At 37.3% G+C, this 12229-nt stretch overlaps 1 protein-coding gene and 1 long non-coding RNA gene across 9 annotated transcripts in view; one reads left to right on the top strand and one right to left on the bottom strand.

The window, feature by feature from the left end:
• LOC103457911 (uncharacterized) overlaps positions 1–12229 on the top strand; it is a 75997-nt gene that overhangs the window by 10363 nt on the left and 53405 nt on the right. The gene's annotated exons all lie outside the window — the stretch shown is intronic.
• LOC103457909 (MAM domain-containing glycosylphosphatidylinositol anchor protein 2) overlaps positions 5081–12229 on the bottom strand; it is a 198895-nt gene continuing 191746 nt past the window's right edge. For all 4 annotated transcript variants that reach the window (XM_008398386.2, XM_008398385.2, XM_008398387.2 and 1 more), the window contains one exon: positions 5081–11684. In XM_008398386.2, coding sequence (XP_008396608.1) covers positions 11596–11684 — 89 coding nt within the window. In that variant the 3' untranslated portion in view covers positions 5081–11595. The remainder of the gene's footprint in view (positions 11685–12229) is intronic.

Here is a 12229-nt window from a genome sequence, read left to right as displayed (position 1 = left end):
TTGCATTATTTAGCCTCTTCAGAGCCTTCATATGTTATCAGTCTGTTAAAGATAGTATTATTGATAGCAGTACAATTTGCACAATGTCTGTTTTGTTTAGTTTTCTTGGAAAAAGGTATTAAAAACAAGGTTTTGTCTGAATTAACCCTTATAGGCCAAGGTCTAAATGGCCATTCCGGCACGCAGTCTTTCTCTTCTCAGTGCGTCAGAGCTCGCTACGAAGCCATGCAGCGATCGCTAGCAAAACTACTACTAACACTACACTACACACACTACAAACTCTAAATAACATACTTACTGTATAAAAAACCTATCGAAACACTCTTAGTAAAATCCACAGCATCAATTCTCCCTAGTCTCTTGCCGTATCCAAATCCCCTCCCCCTCGTTTGTTCCCATGTGTCTCCGTTCTACCTAGCAACAGACCGTCAACACATTTTCATTGGTTGTGTCGAAATGTGGTACAGTTAGACCCCCACACAGTAAGGCGGAAATGATCGATCATATTCCTGGCTTTATTTTCAAGTAAATAACCACAAAACCAATATAAAAACACCACTTTTATAAAGTTTGAAGTCCGTACTGTTCACCAGAGGTGAAATGAACACTCGGTATGCCGTCTGTGTTATTACGAAGCCTTATAAATGTGTCACGTGCTTGCCCGCTCCACAGCGGGCTTCGTCCCGGTAGGGTTAAGATGAATTCATGGTTCATGGTAGTGTTTATGATAAAAAAAATAAATAAAAAATGATGTGATCGGTATCGGTGATTGGCCCTCATGGGTGATCAGTATCGGTATCGGCAGGAAAAAACCTGATCGGCACATCTCTATTTAATGGTGATCTTGGAGAGAAATAATTTTAATTCAGTTCTCCCTAATCAAAAAAAAAAGTGTGACAAAAACATGGTGTCAGTGTTTGAATTTCTTGTGCGTTCTCTGTAATCCACACAGGGTCGAAATACTTTATGTGGATGTAGTTGGCTGTTCAAACAGCTCAATTATATCAAACATTTTGAAATTGATAAATCAGGCTAGCATGAAGCTTTTGGACTCAAAGCTCAAATCACGTCAGGACTATGCCTCACAGTTCACTCTGTGGCAGAACCCCCCCCCAACTATTTTAAATAAACTATGAATTATATTGATAAAATGGTTCAAACAGCCACTACAAAAGCAACTTAGGAGATATTTGACAAAATATAAGGTATATTTTTGAGCCTGTATGTATAATTTTGAAAGTGTGGAGAAGAGAGAAACCCAGGAAAAACATAATTGTTTTGGCACACTTTAATGTTTCAGATTCACAAAACTGTAACTAGGAATAAAACTATTCAAACCAATCGGGCGGAAATCTCACCACCCCTTTTGTTAAGTCATGACTTTACCATCACTCTGGAAAGAGTTTGGTCTTCACAAAGAACCTTAAAGCACACTTGCAGGTTCACCTCTGAATGGTAAAAGAAAGAAAAAAGTTTCAGAGTGGCCCAAAATGTCCAGGGTTTGTTTCCTGCTTGAGGAGCTTCAAACAGGAAGTTCATGCTTAAAATCTCTACATTATTGCTAAAGTAACAAGACTCAAATGTAAAAATCTCAACCAGCTATTAGGTTTCCCATATGTTTTTCATTTTTTGCTTAAGAAATTAAATTAGCATTTCAAAACATGTTTACAATCTGATCTAAAAAATAGATGTTTGATCGTCTTAATTATTTAGATGCGAGATAAAAGCAAAAACAAAAGAAATCTGTGAGGGAGCAGAAAGGAAGAGAGGAGTTCAGATTAATGATTTAAAATCCCAGAGGTTCTTATTGTATCCCCATAACGAGCTTTAGCAAATGTCTGGCTAGATCTGCACATCCTGTGTTTTTGAATAAGTCTGCCTGCTGAATGTTCAACAAGGCTTTTGTTTCTCAAAAACGTTTTTAGGAATACCATTTTATTTCATCTTTGTTGGCCTTCTACCATATTATCTGCTATTTTAGACTCATTTTTGAACTTACTAATCACAGCATTGAACAACTAGTCCCATCTTCATCTTCCCCGGGTCATTAAAAAAAATAATATTTTAGTTGTTTAGAATGCTACAAATTTTGTAATAAATAAGAAATATCCTTGTGAGCTTTTAGGGTTTTTGCTCAAAACGACTTATCGGAAAAGGAAGTCTGGTAATGTTCATTTCAACAGGACTTTCTGCTCACGTTGCCAGTCTATCATCCAGCCTCTCTCAGCTGTGCCTGACCTTTCTGACCTTTGGATGACTCCCCCAAAGGGCTCCACACAAACTATTATCCGGTATCTTTCCCTCAGATGTGTATTTCTCGCCACAATAAAGTCCCAGACTCACATCTCCGGGAGGAAAACTTGCACTCCTCAAGAAAAAAAACAACAAAAAAACTAAACTCCAAACTTGGAAGTACTGTCAAAGCAACAATTTGCACAACACAAAAGCTTTTGTTTCCAGGCTTTTGAGGGGAAGACAGCTTGTCACTTTGAGAACGGCTCGGTTTTCTTTCTGTGAAACCACGGGGATGGAGGTGTCAGACGCTACCAGCTAACGGGGGAAGAACTCTTTGTGTTTAAGCATCAAACATAAGATGCATAATCAGAATTCGAGTTTATTTTATTTATTAACCTTTTTCTTTTCTTTTAGCTGTATATTTGTCATATTTGTTCAGGTCATACAGATGTACAATGAAATTTGATCAAATACCAGACAATACTGCTGCACATTTTTCTTTTGGGGAAAAATGAAAAACAGTTGCAACCCCTTTTATGACCAGTGGAAAACTTCGTATTGTTGATCTAATATGTAGCCTCGACGTTGTGAATTAGAGATTTTAAAAATGGACTTTGTTGGTCGTCTTTCAGCAGATCTTTATTCACATGAAATAAACCGATGTCCAAATGTTTGGTAACACTTTATTGGAAGGGGGGTGAATTAGACTGTCATGACACTGTCATAAACATGACATAACACCTGTCATGAACATGAATAAGCCTTCATGAATATTTATGACTGTTGTCATAAAGTGTCATTCGGTAAATTATGACACTTTTAATACAAAGTTGACATTATTCAAAATGTCTTTGTTATGACAACTTGACATTAACCAAGAAATCATTACTGATATAAATTTGTTATAAAAGTATTTTTGATTGCACTTTAAAAATTAGGTAACTTTATGTTATTAAAGGTAAAGTTTAAACAGTAATGATTTATGACAATGTCATGACAGTCTAATTCACCCCCCTTCAAGTAAAGTGTTACCAAATGTTTTTCCCTCACACTGTTAACCTTCTCAGTTTTTACCACTACATTCATTAGTTAATGTAAAAAAAACCCCAGTAATTTATTGCTCGAGTCACAAGAAACACGGCTCTGGCTTTGATTTACAGTATCTCACAGGCTTTCCATGTGAGATTTATGCAACCTGCGATTCGTTTCCGTTCAGCACGTTTGAGCCGAAACGAAGCGCAATGTTTGCCAACAGTCATCGGTTTCTATGCCAATGTGAACAGACTGAATCTCCTGGCAGAATCCCTGAGGCAGAGCTCTAGTTATTTTGTTACGTCTTCCACTGCGGTATTAAATTTCAGCGTGGCAGTATATTGTAGAAAAAGTCCAGAGGAGGATGGGGAAAAAAAAGTCTCAAGTTTATCCCACATTTCATCATCTAAAAGGTAACAGAAGTTTTTGGACAACAGAACATTTTGTTGCCCGTTTGCACTTTATACATGGCTTTCTGTATCTTCGATTTGCCACTTTAAAACTTTATTTCTTTTGTCCTTCATTCTTGACTGTGCTAAATTTTCAGTTAAAATCTAAATCAAGCTAAAACAACCTCACTCAAACTAAAAAATAAAATAAAATAAACTTCACAGAAAATAAAATAAACTTCACAGCTTTTTTTTGGCATCTAGTCCCTTTTGGATGAAAGATATTAACTGGATACGATGTTGTCCACCTGGTTTTTGTAAGATAAAGCACCGACTCTCTGTTTTCCTTTTATTTTTTTTCCTGCGATAGATTGTTTGCAACTTCCATAGAATAATTATCACACGCACACAAACGGTCTCTCGCAAAGCAAATACGGCTTTTACATTTCAAACTGGATGACATAATCCTTCTTGCATGATCGCCAGGATGACCAAAAGAAATTGACTTTGATTATATATACTGTACCAGTACATTTATCCGCCTTGTGAAACTGCATCGGCACAGACGAGGAACAAAAACTACAATTTAATTGGGTGTTGCTCCGGCATTTTCTACGTGCTCTCTAATTGTGCGTTTTGACTTTTCTAAGTGGCAATTCTTGGCTGCGGCAGAACAACGTGGTGGGGAAAAGAACAGGAAGTCGTGCGCTAATGAATCAGTGATCGTAGAAGAACTACATACATTACAGTTCTTAAACCTAAAAATCATATCGGATCTGCTTTCAGAAATGCTTTTAATCATTCCCAGAAGCTTAAACTTATTCTCTGGTGGTCGGTTGCAGTTGAAGCACAACTGGGGAAAAAATGTGGCTTTTAGTTGACAAAGTAAAAATAGGAAGCACACAGGTTTTATTAATGGTAGCCTTTAATTTTGATGCCTTATTCGCCTTGATTTGTTGTCTTCTGGTGACTAACGATCACAGGAATAAGTCCCTGACGTTTGCAGAAGTTTCTATGCTACCTTACTGTGTTATTATTGAAACAAACAAATATATTTTTATTAATACATCTCGCTACAGCTGTGCTGCTGATACTGCTCTGTATCTAGAAGCTGTAAACACAATAACTTGTGCATGACCAGCACCAGAAATATGGGAGATAGACAATGTCAATGTGTCAAAAATCATGAATTTCGCTGTTTTGTATTACTGCCATCATCAACTGATGTTCTTTATATAATCTACTGCAGTGTCACATTTTGGACTGAATTGGGCAGCATGTAACTGCATCTAAATCAAACATTCAGACTGGATTTTTGTCACGTTAGCTTAAAAAGCTCTCTGAGATAACATTGGCAGTGAATAATTTTAGTACGTGTTTCTCGACTTGTGTCGTGCAAAGTAACACTGAAGTGTCAAGGCAAATAAAATATTTCCTTTCTTTATTTTTTTCTTCCATTAGTTGCAGGTATGGCACAAAATGGGTGGTAAAATCCAAAGAAAATACAACGAGAAAGAAGCCTGATCATTCATACAACAGATATCAAGCACAAAACAGAGAAGAATGACAAGGTCATCGTTACAAGGCGTCTCCACACAGAACAAGATGAACAACGTCACTGAATTCACAGCTTCCTCATGTCAAATTTCATTCTTATAATCGTGTTTTCATGTCTCAGAAGGGAGACGGAAGGAGACGCTTTAGTATATTATAGTTTTTAGTATCTTATAATTTATGCTGGAATTTATGTGAAAAAAAATCCAAAACATATATGGCCTCTGCCTGGCCTGTGCTTCCTGATCAGAAAATAAAAGACAACAAGAGAAGGAAATCCATCGACATGTAGTAAGAGTCGCTGTGGCGGTGATGAGACAGTTTACCGACCTGTGAAGCTGTCTGGCTGAGCGGTGATGGCATCAAATGGTGACATACCGCTTCTTCCTGACAGCGTAATACAGGATATTGTGTCTGCGGCTCTCTCACCGTTCAGCGAAATGCACCGACTTTCATCCTGGACGTCTCTCTCTCTCTACCAGTAAAGTTAAACTTTCCATAGTAAAGGGACAACTTGAAACTTCAAACACCAATAATAGTAAAAAAAAATCATGCAGGGTTTGTTCCTTTTTGAGCCCTTAAGATGAGCCCATTGGTGTCTCACTAAAAGGCTCTCTGCATTTTTCTAAAGTGACTGCGTTGTGCATTTCTACTCATAAAGGGGCATGAGGCTACAATTATATCAGATTTTCGTGGTTGGAGAAAGCAGATTTACTTGAAAAGCGCAAAGACAATGTTTTTCTCTCACTTCCTGACCTCAAATCAGCTTGTAACTCATGTTTTGCTCACGAGTCGGCCTGCAAACCCGACTCGGTTCTTGTTGGAGGAATTGGCCAAAGGTTCTGCAAGCTGTTGCGAGAAGCTTGTGGGAGGACAGCCAAATTTCTGGCCCAGGTTTTTACTGGTAAAAACCCAATTCTACCTAATTTTAGAGGAATATGTGCAAACTTCTAAAAAAAAAATAAGAATCTGAGAATCACTTTCTCTTATTTTTGGCACGCAGAAACAGTTTTGGTAACTCTGACCTGAAACAGTACAATTTCGGAGCGAGAGGAAAAAGTTTGTTTTCTTAAACTGTGTTGAAGTAAACAACACAATGTGTCAAAGCCCTTCTTAAGTTGTACTGAAAATGAAATCATTTTCTTTCAGAAAGACGTGTTAGAGGTTGACACCGTCTTTAGACGTAAAACAAAACAAGAAAAAGGACTTGTGAGTTGACAAAATAGTAATTGGGGGATCTTGTAAAAAAAAAAAAACAAAAACAAAACAAAAGAAGCCACAAAGGGACATCACTCTTTAAACTAAGTTTGTTTCAATGTGCACTTTATATTATTACAAGGTATGCACTTTTAGGAATTAAGGCAGAAATCCTCCTATAAATTACATTTTGTCCCACAGCAGCTTGTCATGGTTCTACACACATGGATAAATTTAATCACATTTACTAAAGAACTGGGAAATTGGTAGAACATATTTCATGTTGCAGTAATTATTTTCCATCTGCTGCCTGCAAAAAAAAAAAAAAAAAAAAGCTCCTGACAGACCTCATCCCTGTAATGCTGCGGTACCTCCAATTTAATGGCATTAAGGTAAAGCACTGGATACGTTCATGCACGGTTTCATTTTCAATCGATGTTTTCTACTAATGTCAAAATAAGTAACAGATATTTGGAGAAAATAAATAAATTTAAGACGGACCAGCAATGAGACTATGCAGTTTTTTTTTGATAATCCTGGACCAAAGCCTATCTGACAATAGGTTACTTTATCTCTCTTCCCTGGAATGAAAAAAAATGCTCTATCAGTAAAGATTATGAAACTGCATTATAGCAGAAAAAAACAATTTACTGCAGCACGCCTGCCCTCATCCACCAGCCAAATGTTATTGCCTTTTGACTGCAGTAAAAGTTGACTTGAATCACTTGTTTTCTACTGCAAGGTAATATCTAATGTGTGGCCAGCATGATGCAGAGGTTTGACCCAAACATCAGGTTTGTTTCACTACAGCATTGTTTGTCCTTTCTGCAGACTGGAGTACTGTCATGTTTCTTCTTATTGCTTAAATTCTCCATATATTCCTACCAATTTTTAATGTGTGTTAGTAGGTTCAATATAGCAAAAATAATTAAATAGTTACAGGAAGAAAAGTCAAGATATTGAACTGAGGACACCTGCTGACACATTAAATGGGTTAGAGCAAAAAGTAGATTCAAAGGGATTCAGTGATAACTGCAGTTTAAAGTTAATAAGCTAAAATATTGCTTCAAAAATGTTTTTTTTAAATCAAAAATATTAATTTAATAGAAATTTTGAGATATGCCTTTGTTATGCAACCAGAAAACTCCTTAAAATCTAAATCTGCTAAGGCTATTAGCAAGTAAACATTGATGCTGTTTTGTGTGCAGCGTTTATGGCATCATATTTTAGTTACATGCTGCATTTCAATTCTTGCTGATCCAGTCAATAAGAGGGTGGAGCTGTAGATTGAAGAAAAGGAAGAAATGTTTTTATTTTTATTATTCAAAGAGAAACCAAAAAACATACATGTCACAAATGTGATGGAAAAAAAACAAAACCACAAACCAAATATATTTGCCACTTAATACTAACATCCAGTTTTAATTTTAAACAAAAACTAATGTCCTGCTTTTGAAGTCTTTTCACTTCCCACAGATTCGCTCATGTCTTTTTCATTAAGATAACTCATTAAAAACCTGTAAGAAGCACAAGTGACCCACATTGTTTATATATTCAAAGCCTATTATTTCAAACAATGGTACTTAGTCGGAGGTAGGAGGGATTTTCACTCAAACAGTAGATCAGGGCTCAGAGTGTAACCCACTTTTTACAATCACACCGCTCATGTACAAAGGCAAAAAGAATGGATTTAAATTAGCGAAATGCACCAAAATAGAAACGAGGGATATGGTTGGTGCTGCAGCGTAAAAAAAAAAAAATCTTTCATCTAGTGAAGTGACTTAGGTCAAATGTAAATTTCCAGTTAGTCAAATTCAAATGAAAATCGGATGAGGTCTGTCACAGAGCTCGCAAGCTAACATGCTATTTCTTAGTGCGATAAAAATTGGACCGAGTGGAAAATATCCATGTCCTCCCTTTCAAGTGATTGCAAAAATAACTCAATGAACCCACAAATGAACTGACTGCCAAATTAAATCCAAATATCTGAAGTCTAGACAAACAGAAATTTATATTTTGTCCAGGCCCACTAACTTCCTTTCGCCCAGGGGGGAAAAAAAAGGCAACTCAGAATTTAAACACTTTATTTTATTAAGGAATAAACAGACAAGATATAATGCATTATTTAATGTTTTGGAGGAGGTTGTTAAAAGATTTTGTGGTTGTTGGACAAACTGCTTTTTCTCACTTGTTTTCAGTCGTAGGCTATGCTAGTAGCATGATACTGGTACCGGTAGAAAACAAGTTTCCCAGAATGTAGAAATCACTCATTACCTAAAGGAATCTTTGAATCAAATGTTGAAGCATTTATGTTTTAAAAGGGGCTGTTGTGGCCATTAGGTGCCAATCTGGTGTACGGCTTACGGGTATGAAAGCATTTATTTTTTAATAAACTCATATTGATACCAATAACAGTGACTTTGCACGGATACTTTGGCACTTTTTGTTCTCCGTACCATTAAGTGATACGGCTTTTTTAAAAAAAACTGAACTCGTAGTTTTGGAGAAAACTGCTTCAAAGTTGTCATCAGACAAATCTTTTATGCTTTATGGTGCATCAAAAAAACTAGAAAGTCTGCATCATCAAAAGCACACAGAGAAAAAAAAAAAACACACACAAAAAAAATGTGATTTAGTAAAACATTACATCTAGTCAGAGTGTAAGGTTAAAAAACGCCCAAGAACTTCATATACATTCAGTGTGATCTGAAATTGAAAATGTCTAAAATAAAATAATAATGATAATAATAATAATAATAATAAAAACGAACAAACAAAAACATAAATCTATGGATAAAATCTTTGATAAACATATTTCTCTGATAATATCATACAGACCAAAACATTATTGTATGGATGCCCTGAAACGCTTGTCATCCTGCTCTGTTTTGCTTATAGCATATTTATCTTCTTTACATGTTTCAGTTTCTTATAACAACTATTGTACACAGCTTTATGCTCACACACAGACACACCCTACTCAGACTAATCCAGGCTTTTACCGAAGAGGCTACATATGTTTGAACCACGTCTGCATTCATGGAGATTTTTCATTTATGCTCTCGGCTGCAGTGGCGGCATTATAAATATGAACAATATAAGTAGAAAATGGACAAAATTTCCTGTCGAACACGGACTTGGGTGACGAAAAGCCTGAATCCGTGAGAGTAGGCCCCGCATGTGTTGAGAAATATAAAGGAATATTATATTGTCGAGACCTTAAACTGTAGGTTGTGCTTCCCGTACTCCAACATAAAACATTTATCATAAACCTTTGAATAGAACTTCTTGAACATTTACAAGTTATACATATACCGAATTGGTTTGCTCCTTATGCTTCCGTCGGCTTTTGATATTTCAACAACGCAAAGGGAGACAACAAGAAGAGAAAAGGAAGTTTAAGTCATCTTCAAAAACAAAAGAAAAGAAAAAGAATTAAAGAAAGAAAGAAACAAGACACAAGTCCTCAAAAACCAGCAATGAACGGAACTCTTGATATTGTTGATTTCTTTTTTTTTTTATAATACATTTTTTAAAAACCCCGCTGGTTAAGGTTATGGTCTCAGGTAGATCTTCCGCAGTCAATCTTCACAGTTTGTGTAAAAGCAGAGAAACATTCTCGCTAGAGTAATAAAATATCTCGACTATTATTATGGTCACTATCCCTTTTTTTTATTTTGATATTGTTTCATATAAATGGGGGGTGGAGACGGGTGAGCCGCGTCACCCTGGCGAGGAGCCAGCGGTTCCAAAGTTTTTGCTTCCCTCCCTGTACAACTCCATGTTTTATTCAGCAGTTGCTCTTCTCTCTCTCTTTTGTTTAAAAAATACTCGCCCACAGGGAAGGAGGATTATGAGAAGAGAGTGGGGTATTCATTCCTTGAGATGTCTTTATCCACTTGCTTGATCTTCAACCGTCTTCCAGAAGAAACAAAAAAACAAATCCACAGCCTCACTGTTTCTGTTTTTCATCCACATTGCTTCTGAACGTGTGGTAGCCGATTGGCTGCCCCTCACGTTAAATAATAATAATAATAATAAAAAAAAATGCAACGGCTCAGGCATGTCACACACACACACACACACGGAGTCACAGGCAACGGACTGTCCCATGGGGAATATAATCACTGAGCAGCTCCACCTCTGTACTCCCTGTGAGCACGCGTTGCCTTCCCTTCAGCACTTGTGGGGCAAAAGAAACGATAGAAAATAGCCCATCAAAAAGAAACACGAACAGAGACTTGTTCAATGTTGATCAACACTCAGGCTCACGATTCGGTTTGTAATCTGAAGGCACTTTTGTTTCATGGCAGAAAGTAAAGTGGCTTCTTATCCACAGGCAGGCCACTAAACGGATCCCTCTCTCCCTCCCTGCCTGTTTCTTCTCTTCCAAACTCTTTTTGAACACATCTCGCTTCTTCTTCCCCCCCCCCCCCTAAATTTGAACTAGCTGTGTACAACTCTGCTGATCGTTCTGCCTTTTTTTTTTTTTTTTTTTTTTTCTTTTTCCCTGCCACCACACTGTCCATTGGCCACTTGGACTCGTGAGCACAGTGTTATCAGATATGTAGGCAGCTACAGGGGAATAAGCAGACACAACTAAATGTTGTCAGATTCCAGGTTTTTCTACAGAAGAGCACCAAGCAGATGAAGAAATGCCAAAGTGTGGTGTGAGGCTGGGCTAGAGAGAAAACAAAAACGGTTGCGATCGGCATCTACCGCAAGAAAATGAAGATAAAGATACACAAGGAATGGTCTGATTCCACCTACTTGAAAGGAGGGAAAAGGTATTCAAAATTCAAAAAGTCAGCATTATGTCTGTTCCGCTGCCATCCAAAGACTTTTTCCAATTCTCCGCAAAAAGGATTCTTGTGCTTCGCAAACTGATTTCCCTCAACCCATGTAAACTCCTCTTTCTTGTGCTCATAAAAATCATCCCGAGTCCTGCATCGAGGAGTGTTTTACATAAAAGAGGTCTCTTCAAATGGAAACGTAGCATGTGTTCTTTATTACTTTTTGTCTTGTCTTGCTTTCACAAACTCCACCCCGCCCTCCCCCCGTGGTCCGTGGTCCTTCCGGGGACCCTGATGCTTTCAGTATGCATGAATCTTTGGTGATTGGATGCTGAGGGTATAGCTCACAGACGGTGGGTCTGAACTCTCTCCTCCAAGATGACGAAGAAAAGGGGTCACCTTTGACCTTCCAAAAGGGTCAGCACCAAGGTGGTGCAAAGCAACCATATATGGGAGGATGTGGACAGAGCATTGGCACTGATATCTAAACAAGGGGAACAAAAAGGAACTGTCAGCTTTATGCACACTACTGATAAAGACTAGGACACATTTTAAGGAATGTAATACAACATGGCTGTAACAGTAGCAAACATATCATAGCCTAAAATCCAGATAAATCACATAGTCTTATCCACGGCTTTTCTGAGTTAAAACGAGACTTCCAGACTGACGGCGCTAAACTGATCGTTTGCTAACCTTCTGTAGCAGCTGGCTGTGCTGTGAAGCTAGGTTGTATATAGTGACATTTTGGTGTTAATGTCCTCCTCTAATTACATTTTTTTTAGGTTTCCGCAGTTTTCACAGAAAACTAAGTAAAAATATATTTCATTTTTGATTGCCTAATACTTCTAGTGATTAACTTCCAATAGCTTTCAGCTGCTAGCATGAGGTACAACCCTGGAAACTGCTAATAGCATTTGTTGCTAGCTGTAGCTTTCTGTTTTAACAACACAAAAACGTATCAGATATGCATATAGCTCTAATGCTTTACTTGTAAAGTATTAGATTTACAAGTATGCTAACCCAAGT

This window comes from Poecilia reticulata, linkage group LG21 (genome assembly GCF_000633615.1).
Source record: "Poecilia reticulata strain Guanapo linkage group LG21, Guppy_female_1.0+MT, whole genome shotgun sequence".
Taxonomy (NCBI): domain Eukaryota; kingdom Metazoa; phylum Chordata; class Actinopteri; order Cyprinodontiformes; family Poeciliidae; genus Poecilia; species Poecilia reticulata.
This window is presented reverse-complemented; position numbering and strand designations above follow the sequence as displayed.